At 37.9% G+C, this 17,620-nt stretch overlaps 2 protein-coding genes across 2 annotated transcripts; both read right to left on the minus strand.

Moving 5' to 3' along the window:
* Positions 1 to 107: 107 nt before the first annotated feature.
* Positions 108 to 6,636, minus strand: LOC118805003 (Ig heavy chain Mem5). Its single transcript, XM_036565602.1, has 4 exons — positions 6,524 to 6,636; positions 5,207 to 5,524; positions 2,336 to 2,632; positions 108 to 356 (listed from the first exon to the last, which is right to left on the minus strand). Exons 1-4 carry the CDS (start codon positions 6,570 to 6,572, stop codon positions 226 to 228), a joined length of 795 nt encoding a protein of 264 aa, XP_036421495.1. The 5' UTR covers positions 6,573 to 6,636; the 3' UTR covers positions 108 to 225.
* Positions 6,637 to 11,615: 4,979 nt separating this feature from the next.
* Positions 11,616 to 16,345, minus strand: LOC118805004. The gene is made up of 5 exons (XM_036565604.1): positions 16,222 to 16,345; positions 14,754 to 15,065; positions 12,768 to 13,055; positions 12,247 to 12,367; positions 11,616 to 11,792 (listed from the first exon to the last, which is right to left on the minus strand). The coding sequence occupies exons 1-5, from the start codon at positions 16,289 to 16,291 to the stop codon at positions 11,774 to 11,776; spliced, it is 810 nt and encodes a 269-aa protein (XP_036421497.1). The 5' UTR covers positions 16,292 to 16,345; the 3' UTR covers positions 11,616 to 11,773.
* Positions 16,346 to 17,620: the final 1,275 nt, after the last annotated feature.

Genomic DNA, 17,620 nt, shown 5'->3' on the forward strand with positions numbered 1-17,620 from the left:
GAGAAAAAGTAAAACTTAAAATTTAAAATGTGCTATAACTTTTTCACAGGCCACATTTTATGTTAAATATGTTAAATTCAGCAAATAAACAGTAATTGTGTATTAAACTGTGCATTAGTGTGTCTCTGTAGAGGATGTATAACTTATTTACACTCAGAAAATCAACAAAAACATGGATCTTTTGCACAGAACTGTAGCTCTGAATAGACATTCTGTCATGTGTTTCTACTTGATGTTCTCCTGTGTGGTGGAGCACGTCGACACCGCTGTGACAGCAGTAATGAAGAGCAGGAGAGAGGTGGTGAGCGCTAAAGCTCTGTGTAGACCAACAGCAGCATAACAGCTCTCCTGGAGACCTGAGAGAGAGAGACCCAATCAGAACCACTGACGATCCTGACGTAACTGCATCTGGAGGCATTAACAACCTATAACCTATAAATACAGTACGTACTGACAGTGACACAGAGATGACAGAATGGAGAAATTTTGCAAGACATTTGTTTGCTTGATTTACACACTTATTTGTTTGTAACTACCGCGCTCTTCAGAATGACAAAATGAACATAAAATCCATCCATCCATCCATCCATCTAAACCGCTTATCCTTCTGGGTCGCGGTGGGGTGCTGGAGCCTATCCCAGCTGTCATCGGGCGGAAGGCAGGATACACCCTGGACAGGTCCCCAGTCCATCGCAGGGCAGACAAACAGACATATACATCCACACACTCACTCACACCTAGGGGCAATTTAGCACGTCCAATTGACCTGACTGCATGTTTTTGGACTGTGGGAGGAAACCGGAGTACCCGGAGGAAACCCACACAGACACAGGGAGAACATGCAAACTCCACACAGAAACGACCCTGGTCACCCAGCCGGGAATCGAACCCAGGCCATTCTTGCTGTGAGGCGACAGCGCTACCCACTGCGCCACCGTGCCGCCCTGAACATAAAATCTAACCTTTTAATGGGGTAAAATGATTAAAATCATCATTTATTTTAAAATCCACATCTACAACTAGATGGTTTAATGACCGTGATGACTGAAAACCTTCATTTCTTTTAATCGCCTGTGATTATGATGGAAAAGGCGGATGATGGTAACAACTGAATGCTTAATATTTAGTCTTCACTTTATTTGATACTGTTGACCATGGTATTTTAATGGACAGGCTTGAAAACACAGTGTGTTTCGAAGAGTTCTCACTTTGGCTTGATTTTATTTGACAAACTGCTACGATCTGTTAGTGTAAATTGAGAGTTTTCAGAAGCTAAAAGAGTGCATTACGGTGTCCCACAAGGCTCCGTTTCAGGCCCTTTACTGTTCTCATCATGGTTATTGTAGTTTTAAAACTCATTAGTTTTTGTTTTTATTTAGCTTTTCATTTTGGTTTTTTGATTTCATTTTAAAGGTGCATTTCAGTTTTAGTTTTGTGTGTGTTGTCTGAAAATGAATAGTTTTAGTTTTGTTTTTTTTTGTATCATGATAAATGCTGTGATAGCAGGTATTTGATGAGGGTAGAGTAAAACTGACACAGCAGTTGACTGAGCTCAGCTCATCTCCAGCTTTCCATAAAGACCAAACACAGAAGAGCTCCACCTCTAAACTCTCATTCACACACTGAAAACTGAAGTATATTTCTAAGTTATTCTGTTTTGTTTTAGTTAGTTTTGCCATGAACATTATCGTTTATTTTGGGGTTTTTTTTAAGGGTGATATTTATTTTTTATTGCAGTTAATGAGCACTTTTGTTCAGTGCTAGTTTTTTTTTAGTGATAGTTTAAGTGAACTGTAATAACCCTGATTCTCTTTGACGATGCTGTACCATCAGACAGATTCAGCAACACACAGAGTGGAAGATCGTGATAAGTGGTGTAAGTGGCCTAGTTTACTAAGGGACTGGATCATTCTGTGAGTCACAGCTCTACAATTGTGTCAGTATCTATTTTCTGTGGGTGGGATCATTGCGAGCCCCCCTACACTATTGGACCCAGTAATGTTGAAATAAAAATGTAAATGCCTAAATAGCCAGAAACTCCCTCTTTCTATATTCTAAAAAAATCAAAAGTATTAGAAATTTTCCCTTTTTATTGTGAAGATATGCCGTTTTTCATTATATTTCAATACTCAATGCAGAAATCTTTAAATTTGCTTAAAAAGTAGGTGTCTGTGTTTTTGTTTGCTTTGATTTGATTTGAACTGTAACATTTTATCTCAAATAAAATGTTTTACTACTGAACTGAGCAGTGCTCTGTAAATAAAGCTTATTATATAGAATTTTCTGATTTTGTTTCTTGATTTTCTGATGGTAGAACTGGTGACTCCATGTTTACCGTTTGGTTCCAGTGTTTTGGTGACAGACTGTCCTTCATGCTCCACCACACAAGCGCACTCATCTCCTCTCTCACACTCCTCTGACCTCAGCAGCGTCCGGCTCACGGTGTACACTTCACCTTTAGCCCTCACAGTCTCCGTCTGACCACGCTCTCGTCTATCACCGATTGTCCAGTACACCTCCACCTGTGACGGGACCACACCTTTAACCACACACTGCACAGGAACTGCAGAGCCACAACTGGAGCTGCTGGAGAACCGGAGAACCTCAACAGAGGGTGCTGCTGAGCTGTGAGCTGCACAGACAAAGGAGTAATAGGTTTTCAACAAAAAGTGGACAAAGAACAGGACCATTTAAAGGCTACTGGGCACTTTAAATTGTATTATCATTCTATTATTTAATTATTGTATAATTTTTACTATAAAATGTAAAATCATGACTATCACAATACAATTTTAAATGACTGTTATTATTAGTAGTAGTAGTTGTAGCCTTTGTAGTAGTAGCATTATTATTAATACATTGTAAAAATGTGTTCTGATTACTTAAAGTCATGTGCAAAAGTTTAAACACCCCAGTCAATTCATATGTATTCCATGTTTTGTTGATTTTCTGAGTGTAAATAAGTTTACACATCTTCTACAGAGAACACACTTAAATTTGGCATTTTTCTGCAAATTTTAGTGCACAATTTCAATTTATTAGCTGAGTTCAACATATTGGGGAAAAAATAAGAACATAAAATCCCAAACGCGTTAAATTGGGCAAATAAACAGTAATTGTGCATTTAAATGTGCAGAAGCGTGTTCTCTGTAGAGGACGTGTTCACTTTTTTCTTTTTTCTTTCTTTTTCTATATTCTTTATTTAATAAGACAGTCAGAAAGAGTCCACACTTACAGACATAAACAATAATAATAGACACAATGTAAATAGGATTAATAGAAATCACAATAGTTCTCGTCGTCTGAACAGACTCTTACTGCTGTCTCTTTTCGTTTCACTTTATGCAATTATTAAATTCCAACAACTATATACATTTTGACAGGGAGTGATTAGAGAGAAGAGTATACAGCGTAAAGGGGAGAAAGAATATTATTTTTTTAAAAAATAATACGGTTTATTAATAATTTAACTTATTTTCACTTAGAAAATCAACAACAGCACGGAATTTGAGCGGGGGTGTGCAGACTTATGCACAAAGCCTTTGATACACTACACGACTTTTGAAGTCCTGAAAGATTAGAAAGACTGGGTGTCTTACACTTTGGATGATTGAATTATTGGGGATCACACACTGAATGACTTTGAAGTTGTTGCTGGACTGAACTCACCGAACTCTCGAAACTCACTGGACACTCACTCTCCCTTTATGAGGAGACATAAATAAACAAGCGTCTCACTGCTGCTGCTGTTTTTATTGCCGTTTGCACTGACATAGTAAAGAAGCAACAGGTAAACGTATTTAATTGTCTATAACTGTGTCGCATGTAAACATGTGTTCATCTGCGTCATCACACTTTGCTGCAGCAGCCCATTGTGGAGTCCAGTCCAGTCCAGAAAGTATCTGGGCGTGATGGCTCACTCGTCATAAGAGCTCATCATTTTAAAACAAGACAGTGATGATCTAGTCTCTGTCAAGGTTTAGCTACAGCTCTGACTAATGCAGAATGATAAGCATGAATTGACATTAACTGTTGATTAAATAAGGAAATTAAAATGTTGATTAGCTGGACATACTGGGCAGCATGCATGAACATCTCTCAGTGAATAATAATCATCAAATATACAGCCAAGCCAGAGTATAACTAATATTTTATAACTGAAAATGTATAAAAGGAAACCAAGGGGAGTCTGAGTGGGCCTGATGCAGCTGATAAAATGAATAATAGAATTATCTTTTACATATTGTTTATTTTTACCTTGTTCTGTTCTATACAGGTCTAGTTATTCTTAGACTGACAGATGGAGCAAACTGTTGTAAAGGAGGGAGGACTATAGTGGGAGCCCTGGGGTGTCAGGTGTGACTGTGTGGCAACTGCAATTGGTTTACATGGCTCACAGGTCAGCTACACTCTCAGAAATAAAGGTAGTAAACTGTGACTGGGTCAGTTCCCCTCTTGTCACTAGGTTGGGACCCTCATGGGTCCGTCTCAGTACCTTTAGTCAGGGAACATAACTGAACCATAATCCACTGAAATGATATGTTCTAAGCTGTACTGACTCCACACACCCCGTCTCGCCTCCAGGCTTTTATTTTACTGTTCTGTTTTAAAACATTCGGTTATGAAAAGGTACAAATACGAACTTTTCGCCTGGAAAAACTTATTTAAGGTTCACAATCAGACCTTAAAACCACTGTTGTACCTTTGTGGGAACATTTACATTGTTTGTACCTTGATGGACTAAAAATGTACCTGAACAGAACCTTTATTTCTAACAGTGTACGAGGATCCCTTTATAGAATTTTGCTTAGGGCTCCAGGGAAGCCAGGACTGGCTCTGAGGGTCGTGGATGTAAAGATGTGATAAGTGTTGATGTTTTTAGAGTTTTACATGTACATGTGCTCAATTGTGCCTTAATCTCAGCTCATTAAAATACTTTGCTATGTTTATTTCTTTGTCTTTGTGCTCTCAGTTTTCATTGGCTGTTGGAGGAGTCCGTTCAGACTGAGTCACTGACTAGTTTACACTACTAGATCATGCTCAGAGTAGAGCTGACCAAATCAAAGATCTCCTACTGGCCCAGACTCAGACAGATTGAGAATCAGGACTACGGTCAGGGTTAAAGTCGTGTAGTGTGTAACCTGGGCTTAAGACTGTATTTGTAAAGCTTTTGGTTCTCTAAAGAGGTTTAGATCTGCACTCTCACCCTGAACCAGCACAACTGAGCCGTTACCGATGTAGATTTTCTGTCTGTCTGTCACGGCACAGTAATACGTCCCAGAATCCTCAGCAGTTGCATTCTGAATAACCACTGGACACTCTGTGTCCTGTGAGTGGTTTTTATTCCAGAGCGGTCCGACAGCGTCCTTATTGATGACCAGCATCCCCGTGTCAGGATTGACCCTCATCCAGGCCACAGTGTAGCAGTAGGCCTTCACTCCGTCCAGCCGGCAGGACATTCTCACCGGGTCTCCTGACCGCACTTGCACCAAAGATGGGAACTGAATCACTCTTCCAGAGAGCACTGTGAATTCAGAGAATCAGTATAAAAATGTTTTTTACATTCAAACAAATGTTCTGTCCAAAATCAACAAACAAAAGCATTTTGTTCTAAATCAACAATCAAACAAAACCATTTTGTTTGGAATCAACATCCAAACAAAATCATTTTTGTTCAAATTCAATATTCAAACAAAACCATTTTATTCAAAGTCAACATTCAAACAAAACCATTTTGTTTGGAATCAACATCCAAACAAAATCATTTTTGTTCAAGTTCAATATTCAAACAAAACCATTTTATTCAGAATCAACAAACAAAACCATTTTGTTTGAAATCAACATTCAAACAAAACCATTTTTATTCAAACAACAAATAAACCATTTTGTCCAAAATCAACATTCAAACAAAACCGTTTTGTATGAAATCAACATTCAAATGAAAATGTTTTCTTTAAAATCAACATTCAAACAAAAATGACACACTTCTTTAACCTCTGAATAGCTCAGCCAGTTTGCATTGAAGTCCCTGTAGTTATTAAATAACAAGCCTAGTATGTGATAAGCCTGGAATTTTAAGGGTTGACATCCAAACAAATTTTTTTCCCCAAAAAAATCAGCATTTGGATAAAAAATTTGTTTTTGTTATTGATCATTGTCCTCGTTTTCTTTGAATAACTGACATCACTGAAAGGTCAGATTTCATTCATATTCTCATAACCATTTCATAATTCATAATCTTTAGCAAGGGTGTCAACAATTCTGGAAGACACTGTAAATATGAACACCCTAAATCCACGGTTCCTGCGACACTGTTTTGGTCTTTTGGTCTCACTGTGTCCGGCGGTGAGACCAGCTCCATTAGTTTACTGGCACCTTCACATTTCACACCAAAACTACTCTGTGACTGAACTCGACAGACTGTCTATCAGAGTATATCTGTAATACTGACGCCAGGAATACAATCAAACCAGTAAAATAAAAATAAAATGAAATAATAAAATAATAAACTTCAAATTCTTACCAGTTTTGGCGACAGCAGAGGCCAGAGCGAGCAGGAGCAGGACCTGCATACTGAACGAGGAAACCTTTTAGACTAAACCGCTAAGAGAAACAACACGTCCACCCCCGTCTGCACCTCTCTGTCCTCTCTGTTCTAAAGAAACAGTTCTCTGCTGATGCACTAAATCACACTCAGAGTTTTTAGGTCACTCTTGAACTCTTTTTCATGTTTTCTCTCCAAAACAACAATTAACAACACATTTTGTATTATTTTTCTCTTTTAACAGGCAGAAGATTTCCTTCTTTTCTTTACCCATTTAGATTCAGGCCTCAAAACCACAGCATATCTCAGCCACAGATAACAAAACACAGCAACACACTGGCTTTGTTAAACGTAACTTTAACCCAGAGACGTGTCTAAAATTAAAACACGATGTGTTGTTTTAACACGTTTTGAGAGTGTTTACTCATTACTTATTATTTATATAATATTTACCGAATAATTCATAGTAAATCCTGAATAATTTATAGTAGATACTGAATAATTCATAGTAGATACTGAATAATTCATAGTATATCCTGAATAATTTATAGTAGATACTGAATAATTCATAGTAAAGCCTGAATAATTTATAGTAGATACTGAATAATTCATAGTATATCCTGAATAATTTACAGTAGATACTGAATAATTCATAGTAAATCCTGAATAATTCATAGTAGATACTGAATAATTCATAGTATATCCTGAATAATTTATAGTAGATACTGAATAATTCACGGTAGATACTGAATAATTTATAGTACATACTGAATAATTCATAGTAGATCCTGAATAATTCATAGTAGTTACTGAATAATTCATAGTAGATCCTGAATAATTCATAGTAGTTACTGAATAATTCATAGTAGATACTGAATAATTCATAGTAGTTACTGAATAATTCATAGTAGTTACTGAATAATTCATAGTAGATCCTGAATAATTCAAAGTAGATACTGAATAATTTCTAGTAGATACTGAATAATTCATAGTAGTTACTGACTAATTCATAGTAGTTACTGAATAATTCCTTGTAGATACTGAATAATTCATAGTAGATACTGAATAATTCATAGTAGTTACTTAAAAATACAGTGTAGATACTAATTTTATAGTAATAAATTCCAATAGCATATTCTAAATTCTTTCCACTGTACTTTTATTATAAACTACATGCTAAACGCACTGCATCATGGGCCTTTATTGTAATTCTACAGTAGGTATCACGTATTACAGCATGTTATTGTAAATTCAAATAAAGGCCTGACGAGAAGTCTGGCATTATGGGATTGACATCAACTCAAAACCAAGAACAAATATGTCTGCAGGTGAACCAGATATCTGATTATATTTAACATAAACAATTTGACAATAGGAACAGCGGTGCGCTCCGTCTGTGACGTTTTCTCTTTTGTCGGCTGAGCACTTCTAGATGAGTCTCAGCCTCTTAGCTGCATTTGAAGTGTTTTACCAGGAGTGTGCATTACTCTGATGGCTTAACTCTAAAGGTAATGCAGTGTAATTCAGTAGGCAGACTGGTTTGGACACTGGATTAGAAAAACCATCGTTACAAACTGAACTGTCATAGCTGGGACTTGCTAACTACGTTGGTTGAGTAGCAGTGTGTGTTGAGAGAGACACACACATGAGCAAGTTTGTTTGTTGTAGAAAGTGTAGATTGGAGCACTGAGCTACAATCAGCCTCAGCTATGTTTAAACAAGGCCCTGCACTGATATGGAGTGCTGTTTATATAGAGGCAGGGGTGTGGCTTTCTCACCTGTTTTGCATATGGGAGTTTTAAAGCAGTTCATATTTAACAGTGGTGGACAGTAATAAAGTAAATGTAATTTATTACTGTACTTGAGTAGTTTTTTGTGTATCTGTACTTTACTGAAGTATTTACATTTTGGGCGGCTTTTTATTTTCACTCCACTACATTTCAAAGTCAAATATCTCACTTTTTACTCCACTACATTATGATAAATCTGTCGTTCCTTTTGGTTTATGTGTGTATAAAAACGTAACATGTCAACACCAATCAGGGCACTTTGTTTTGAGCTTGTTTTGACCTGTTGGTCATACCGACCCAGTGCAGCACACGGTTCAACATCAGTGCAGCAGCGTAAAATTTTGGGAGAGTCTATTCAACATAAATGATGAACTAACCTAACTTTGTGTAAATAGAACACAATATAGAAATATGTACACATATGCAGTTGTGACTGACGTGTCTTTATTCTGAATTCATACAAACACAATTTCATTTTATACTAAGTTTGTTTTGTCTATTTTATGTTTATGAACAGAGACCTACAGATGCAGTTTAGTAAAGGAAAACTAATTTGTGAATCTGAGTTTAAAGTTTTTATTAAACTTAAACTTGTAACTAAGTTCAAATAAATCTTAAACTGAAACTTTGCTTGTTTGCAAAGACACTGGAGTATTTTCACCTAAAATGAGTTAATGAAGCGAGTCTTGTTACAAAAATGATAATAGGACATTAAAGTCATAATTAATCTTTTAGTACTTTCACTTTTGATACTTAAGTACATTTGAGGGCAAATCCTTTTGTACTTTTACTCAAGTGGAGGTCTAAAGGGAGGAACTTCTACTTTTACTGGAGTAATATTTTACCTTGGGTGTCTCTACTGTAACTCAAGTACATGGTTTGTGTACTTCGTCCACCACTGATATTTAAGTGTTATGTATAAATATTATCTATCTCCCTTTATTTCGTGTTCACTGAAAGCCACTGCTGCTGTGAGGGCACAGTGTGTCAGATTCAGGTTCTTTACTGTACTTGTGTCTTCTAAACTTTACTGTACTGTGTTTTCTAAATGAGTAAATTGGGTTTGTGTGCTGTTCAGGGGTGTTTCTTTACTGTAGGGCTGCTTTGTCCTCTAATCTTGTCTCAGAGTAATGTGAGTAATAGACCTACTACAATACCACAGAAGAATATTTTGGTATTTGAAGTATTTGTAGTAGAATTATTTTCCTGAATTATTTATAATAAATAGGGCGGCACGGTGGCGCAGTGGGTAGCGCTGTCGCCTCACAGCAAGAAGGGCCTGGGTTGGTTTCCCGGCCGGGTGACCAGGGTCGTTTCTGTGTGGAGTTTGCATGTTCTCCCCGTGTCTGCGTGGGTTTCCTCCGGGTACTCCGGTTTCCTCCCACAGTCCAAAGACATGCAGTCAGGCTGATTGGACGTGCTAAATTGCCCCTAGGTGTGAGTGTGTGTGTGGATGTATATTTCTGTTTGTCTGCCCTGCGATGGACTGGTGACCTGTCCAGGGTGTATCCTGCCTTCCGCCCGATGACAGCTGGGATAGGCTCCAGCACCCCACCGCGACCCAGAAGGATAAGCGGTTTAGATGATGGATGGATTTATAATAAATACTGATTCATTTCAGACACCACCTCATTTAGAGTACGCTCTTAGAAAAGATGGTTCTACAAGGGTTCTTAGGTAAGTAAATTGATTCTATGTAGAACCATGAACACTCAAAGAAGTCTTTACATGATTAAAGGGTTCTTTGCATCATGAACGCGTTCTTTAGACTGATGGAGAACATGCATGAATGTGCTATAGACAGTTCTATATAGAATCTTTTTAAAAAATGGTTCTATATAGCACCCAAATAGGTTCTTCTATTGATACAAGTGTGATATTGTAACAATAGAGGAAACTTTTTGGGTGCTAAATAGAACCATTTTCAAAAAAAGTTCTTTACAGAACCATCTAAAGCACATTCCCCATCAGTCTGAAGAACGCTTCCATGATGTAAACAACCCTTTTATCATCCAAAGGGTTCTTTGAGTGTGCTATATAGAACCATTTTTGTTACTAAACCCTTGAGGAACCATCGTTTCTAAGAGGACACTACGTTATACATACTAGGCACTGAATAGTGAGACGTAGGAAAAATAACAAGTTTGCAGCTGAAGGTGTTCAGTGATGATAACTGTGGTTTTCTCTGAACTGCAGTTTTTTTCCGCTGACATGATGAACAGTGGACTTCACTACAGCCCCAGACTGAGCTGCAGGCACTGCGTCCAACCGCAAGACAATGAGGACACTGAAAAAACAGAGCTGCCCCTCGAAGAAGCACAAATCAGCCACTTCCTGTCCACACAGACCCGACACATTCAGCTACATCAGAACCTCATAGTGCAAACTGACTTTATAATACTGCACCACAAACGCTCACTCACACACTCGCACACACACACACACACACACACACACACACCAGCTTACACACACTCTCTCACACACACACTCTCACACTCTCACAAACACACACTCTCACACACACTCTCTCACACACACACACGCTCACACACACACACACTCTCTCACACACACACTCTCACGCTCACACACACACACAACAACTTACACACACACACACACACACTCACACTCTCTCACACACACACTCTCACACACTCACACACTCTCTCACACACACACACTCTCACACACACTCTCACACTCTCTCTCACACACACACACCAGCTTACACACACGCTCACACACACTCTCACACTCACACACACACACACCAACTTACACACACACACACACACTCACACTATCTCACACACACACTCTCACACACACACTCTCTCACACACACACACTCACACACAGTCTCTCACACACACACACTCGCACACACACTCTCACACACACACACTCTCACACACACACACACACACACACTCACACACACACACACACACCAGCTTACACACACACATTCACACTCTCACACACACACACTCACACACTCACACACACTCACACTCACACACACACACCAGCTTACACACACGCGCACACACTCACACCAGCACTCAAATCAATGTTTTTAGTGTAAAGCCAGTTCAGTCGAAGGCACTGAACTGTGTAAAATTGCTTTATTCTGAAATTATTTGTAATTTGTAAAAAGACACAAATCTGTAAAACATCGTGAAATGTTTAGATGTGTCCGGAATGATGAAAAGAGCTGTAGGAGATTTTAATGGATTCTTTATTGATTGAAAGAAATATTCAGCTCATTTTTGTTTTTATCTTCACATTGATATGTGACATACATTAAATACGTAAGATCTAAAAGCGTCAGATTTTCAGGCTTAGATTAAGTTCTGAGCATTGATTCCACACTTTACAAAGACTTTTATCAAAGTGTTATGTTCTGTTGAGTCTTCTTATGATCTTGTCCTCAGTTATCGTTCATCTGGCTGTGGAAAATATTTAAAAGAAATCATTGTTAACAATAAATATTGAATAATTAAAAGTCAATACTGAATAATGCCCAGTGAATTATGAATAACAAATACTAATTCATAGTAGATATAAAATATCACAGTAGATGCTGAATAATTCATAGTAGATACTAAATAATTCATACTAAATACTGAATAATTCATAATAGATACTGAATAATTCATAGTAGATACTGAATAATCCATAGTAGATACTGAATAATCCATAGTAGATACTGAATAATTCACAGTAGATGCTGAATAATTCATAGTATACTGAATAATTCATACTAAATACTGAATAATTCATACTAAATACTGAATAATTCATAGTAGATACTGAATAATTCATATAATTTACAATAGAGACTACCTTGTTCAGCTTCATAGCCAGACAGAGTTCAGCCTGAAGAAATGTGTGATTACTCACTTCCGTTTGTTTCGGATCCATAAAGCCAGTTTGGCTACTATTATTATGCAGATCAGGAGAGCAGAGACGGAAGTTAGAGCCACGTAGAGGAGTCTTACAACATGGCACACACTGCAGGAACCTGAGAGCAAACAGAATGTAAAGTGAGTTCATTAAGTCACACTGAAATATAGGACTCTATGACATGGACACAATACCACCAATATAATGCTAAACACTGAAACTAAGGCTGGGACCACAATTAATCTGTAATTACTGATAATCATCATGAAATTGATTAATCAAAACAGAGTACTGAAATATCTTTCTAAATGGTTTAATCAAGAAAACACTATTCGCTGTTATTATAAAACTTTTTCAGGTCTCTTTGTAATACAAAATTTAGCATAAATCCAGACATTGGCAATATATTACTGATATTTCTAAATATATTAGTAATATATTTAGAATTCCTACTGTGTTGATGCATTATAGTCTATCAATGCGTAAATTATCAACCTGTCCAGTACAAAATACTCGACCAGGTTGCTGAAGCGTCTTGTTGAACACTTCTCGGCCGTATTCCACCACACACACACACGCTGGCTGACTCTGCCACTCTTCAGCAGAAAGCAGGAGCTGGTTGATGGTGAACTCCATGTTTTCACTGTGTGTCCATCTAGTGTGGCCCATCACCTGCTGTCCGTCTATTATCCAGTACACTTTCACCTGAGTCTGTAAAACTCCAGTGACCAGGCACTGCAGAGGAACCACAGAGGCAGTGGAGCTCACTGGAGAGATGACCTCCACGACTGGAGACACAGTGGGATCTGGGGACAGTAGAGAAAGTAAAGACTTTAAAATTAGTTTATTAATAGGTATTAATTGGGTCATAAACACCTTAAAAATAGTCAATAAGCAGATACAACACATTAATAAAAAAGAGCAACGGTGACCTGTTGCTTGCCAAATAGTGAGCCTACATTCATCTGTACTGATAAAGGTCAGATCTTTCTGGTTACGGATTTTGGTACCACGTTCAATAACACCACCCTTATAAAGGGTTTATGAAAGGGTTTAATTAGGTCAAATACCTTTAAAAAACATTAATAAGCAGTTATGACACATACACAAAAAGGGCAAGATAAGGATACCACTTTACTCTTATAAAGGGTTTGTGAATGGTTTCAAATGAGCTTATTATTAGTTATTAATTACGTTATTAACACCATAAAAGTAAGCAATAATAAACAGATATAATATATTGCTGTTCTGACAGCAGTGATTTATATTACAATGGTGACCTGTTCCTTGCCAAATATCTGTATTCATCAGATAGAGCACATCACTGCTGCCCTTTTATTAATGTGTTATAACTGCTTATTAATGCTTTTAAGGTGTTTATGACCTAATTAATAACCATAATAAACATTTTAAACGGTTCATAAACCCTTTTAAGGGCAGTCTTATTGTCTTAAATGGTAATAAAATTTAAGTCAGTTGGTTTTCACCTTGCTCACAGGGTGGCAACTTTTCCTTATTTTGTCACACATGAACAGGCTGATTCATCAACCAAGACAAAGTGGAACAAACATTTGCTCTGAAGTTTCCCTATTCAAGTTTTGAAAGCATTATAAATTAGCAAATCATTTCTCATACCTGCTGACTGACTAACTACCATAAACTACATACTAAAGTACATAAGCCAGATGCCAGAAAGTATTTCAAGATGTTTCATTTAATATTTTAATATTTTTTGGGAACACCAAATGGCAACAAAAATGATAAATACTATTATGTGGCGTCAGTGTAGAGCAAGGGTTGCGTGCGACTCTTTTCCTGCCCTGTTGAGGCTCCACAGCAGAATTAGATTTGTAGGTAAAAATAAAATAATCCTCCTTTACAGTAAAATAAAGCTCTGCTGATCGTTCAACACAGTTTAACAATAAATGGTCTTAAACTCTGGAGTTAATGTAGAACTGCTGATTCACCCTTTAACCCTGAAGATCAGCGTAGACTGCTGGTCACCATAGCAACACAGACGACATCTCATCTAGCTAGTAGATAACGAAATGGCAAAGAGAGAGATTTCAGAAGAACATTGATAATTTGGTGACGAATTGACTTCTATGCTTTTATAATCACTCCAGCTGGTTTCCTGATACGTTTAATCTGCAACAAGAAACTGACAAACACTAAAAAGTTGCGAGGCTGAAGTCGCTTCTTATTCACCAGCTTCTTGTTTGAATTGTCCAGTTCCACCTTAAATGGTACAGCAGTTACATTCTGGCACCTCAGGCACCATTTAAGGTGAAGGCATATGATTCCCCCCTGCTGTCACTGCAGACTGGCAGGGTCTACGGAGCAGCGCTAGTAGCTGTTAATGAAGTAATGCTCTTTGTTATTTGAGGGTCCCATTTCATAGGGAAGACCACTACTGCTTGTATTTCAGTTCCAAGGGGCAAGGAGACACTCGAAAACGAGAGGTAGGGGCACAAATGAGAAATGGGATTGGGCCGGAGTCTCACCTTTCACAATAACCCTGGAACCATTGCCGATGTGAGCGAATTTGCCTTGCACCACCACACAGTAGTACATGCCAGAATCCTCCACAGTCTGGCCGGAGATGACCGCTGAGCAGACCTCAGTCCAGCCGTGTGAAGAGGAATGCATAGTGACTTTAGACGTATCGGTCTTGCTCAAGGTCGTGTTCTCTGGATAGGTTCTCAACCAGGCCACGCTGGAACAGGGGGAGTACAGCTCCATGACGCTGCATTTTAGAGTAACAGAATTTCCAACTGTTACGTCCACAACATCTGGCCACTGAGTGACGATGGAGTCTGTAAGAAAGCTCAAGTTAATTATTACAGATCTGTATTTTTATCATTTGCAATGTGTGTAGTTTTACAGTCTGACGGTAATAATTGTGGAGTGATTTTAATCCAGTATGAATCTGCAGTGTGTAGTTTTACAGTCTGACAGTAATAATTGTGGAGTGATTTTAATCCAGTATGAATCTGCAGTGTGTGTAGTTTTACAGTCTGACGGTAATAATTGTGGAGCGATTTTAATCCAGTATGAATCTGCAGTGTGTGTAGTTTTACAGTCTGACTGTAATAATTGTGGAGCGATTTTAATCCAGTATGAATCTGCAGTGTGTGTAGTTTTACAGTCTGACAGTAATAATTGTGGAGTGATTTTAATCCAGTATGAATCTGCAGTGTGTGTAGTTTTACAGTCTGAGGGTAATAATTGTGGAGCGATTTTAATCCAGTATGAATCTGCAGTGTGTGTAGTTTTAGTCTGAGGGTAATAATTGGGGAGCGATTTTAATCCAGTATGAATCTGCAGTGTGTGTAGTTTTTACAGTCTGACTGTAATAATTGTGGAGTGATTTTAATCCAGTATGAATCTGCAGTGTGTGTAGTTTTTACAGTCTGACTGTAATAATTGTGGAGCGATTTTAATCCAGTATGAATCTGCAGTGTGTGTAGTTTTACAGTCTGACTGTAATAATTGTGGAGTGATTTTAATCCAGTATGAATCTGCAGTGTGTGTAGTTTTACAGTCTGACTGTAATAATTGTGGAGTGATTTTAATCCAGTATGAATCTGCATAAAGTATGAAGAAGTTGCTATTTTATGAAAAGTTGCTATTTTAGAAATACAGTCGCAATTAATAAGCAGGTCAGTCATACACGACAAACAGTGAGCATTTGAAACAAAGCTAATATATGTAACATTTCTCATCATGAGATTATTATAAGAATATTCTAACATAATTCAGCCTTTCACTTAAATAAAGTGATCATACTGGTCAACAATTTTACATCCTTCAAGCTTTATTTCTTGAAATAAGCAAGAGCAGTAAGATCATTTTGTCTGTTACAATTACAAAAAATGTCTGAAAACAGATAAACAAACTTTTGAGGAGTAATATTAAATACACTGCCCACATTTAAGATGCTACGTTATTATTTTTCACAGTACATCTTACCTGTTCTCACAGCATGAATGAGCCACAGCAGGAGAGGCCACCCCGACATGTTGAGAGTGCGACTGAACATCACTCGTCACCCTCTAACCCGTCAAACATCTTCTCATGCTGAGTTCGGCAGAAATCTCACTCTCCCCACAAAGATCCGTCACAGGCAGGTTTGCTTTCAAAGCAGCCGCAAGAGATTAACACCATGTTACTCATCTGACCTTCAAATGGTGATACTTGTGATAGCGTGTGGCACGGCTGGGGGGCTGAGATGAAAGGTTATTTTCTCTACGTTTCTGTGTACTTCAGTGTACTGAATTCAACACAAACATGGATTTGATTTTCATCAGTCATCTTTTTAGAAAACCTGAGAAGCGTCTAATGCTGATCACTGGTTTTCATTGATTCCTTTGAATTCTGTTTAATGAGACTCACTTAATTTCTTTATTTATCATTCTCAGAGCTCTTACTGCTACTGACATTGCTAGTATTGACTTGAAGATGATGGGTTCCACTTTACGATCTTGGTTCCTCTCAGTGGTTCTTCCTCTTTTTGAGTCTTGGTTCCTCTCAATCGTTCTTCATCATGCTCTTAGGGAGTTTCTCCTTATAATTCTTGGCTCCTCTCAGGTGTTTTTCATTATGTTCATAGGGAGTTCTTCCATTTGGGTCTTGGTTTATCTCAGTGGTTCTTCCTCATGCTCTCAGGGAGTTTCTCGTTTTAAGTCCTGGTTCTTCTCAGATGTTTGCTCTTAGGGAATTCTCCCTTGTGAGTCTTGGTTTTTCTTCCACGTCTTGGTTTCTCTCAGAGGTTCTTCCTTTTTTGAGTCTTGGTTCCTCTGGGTGTTCCTCATGATCTTAGAGAGATTTCCTTTTAAGTCTTGGTTTCTCTCAGAGGTTCTTCGTCATGTTCCCAGGGAGTTTCTCCTTCTGAGCCTTGGTTCCTTCTGGCTCTTGGTTTCTCTCAGCCATTCTTCCTCTTTTTTGAGTCTTGGAAATTGGAATGGAATTAGTTTTACTTGCCCCTACCTTCTGTTTAAAATGCCAGCTGTGTTGGAGATCGGTAAGTACACCATTAAAGTCTTGTTTGTTGTTAAAAACCTATTGTTGTTACTTAGCAACACATAGTCACTGGAATAACATGGGTGTAGTTGAACAAAACATACTGTTATCAGATGAAAAAAAACAAAAAAACAAACAGATTGTGTGGTCAGGACTTACCACTGTGGAATTTCAGGTCCTCTTAACATACCACTGTTAGCATGTGTTCCTCAGAAACAACACCTGCATCAGTATGTTTTAGTAAGAAAAGCAGAGGAACCATGCCTCATCATAACACATGCACAAACCTAAGATACACAAACCCTCACCAATATGAAAAAGAATGAAAACTGAAACTCTGCATAGAAAT

The sequence above is a fragment of the Colossoma macropomum genome, unplaced genomic scaffold (assembly GCF_904425465.1).
Source record: "Colossoma macropomum unplaced genomic scaffold, Colossoma_macropomum, whole genome shotgun sequence".
NCBI classification, from domain to species: domain Eukaryota; kingdom Metazoa; phylum Chordata; class Actinopteri; order Characiformes; family Serrasalmidae; genus Colossoma; species Colossoma macropomum.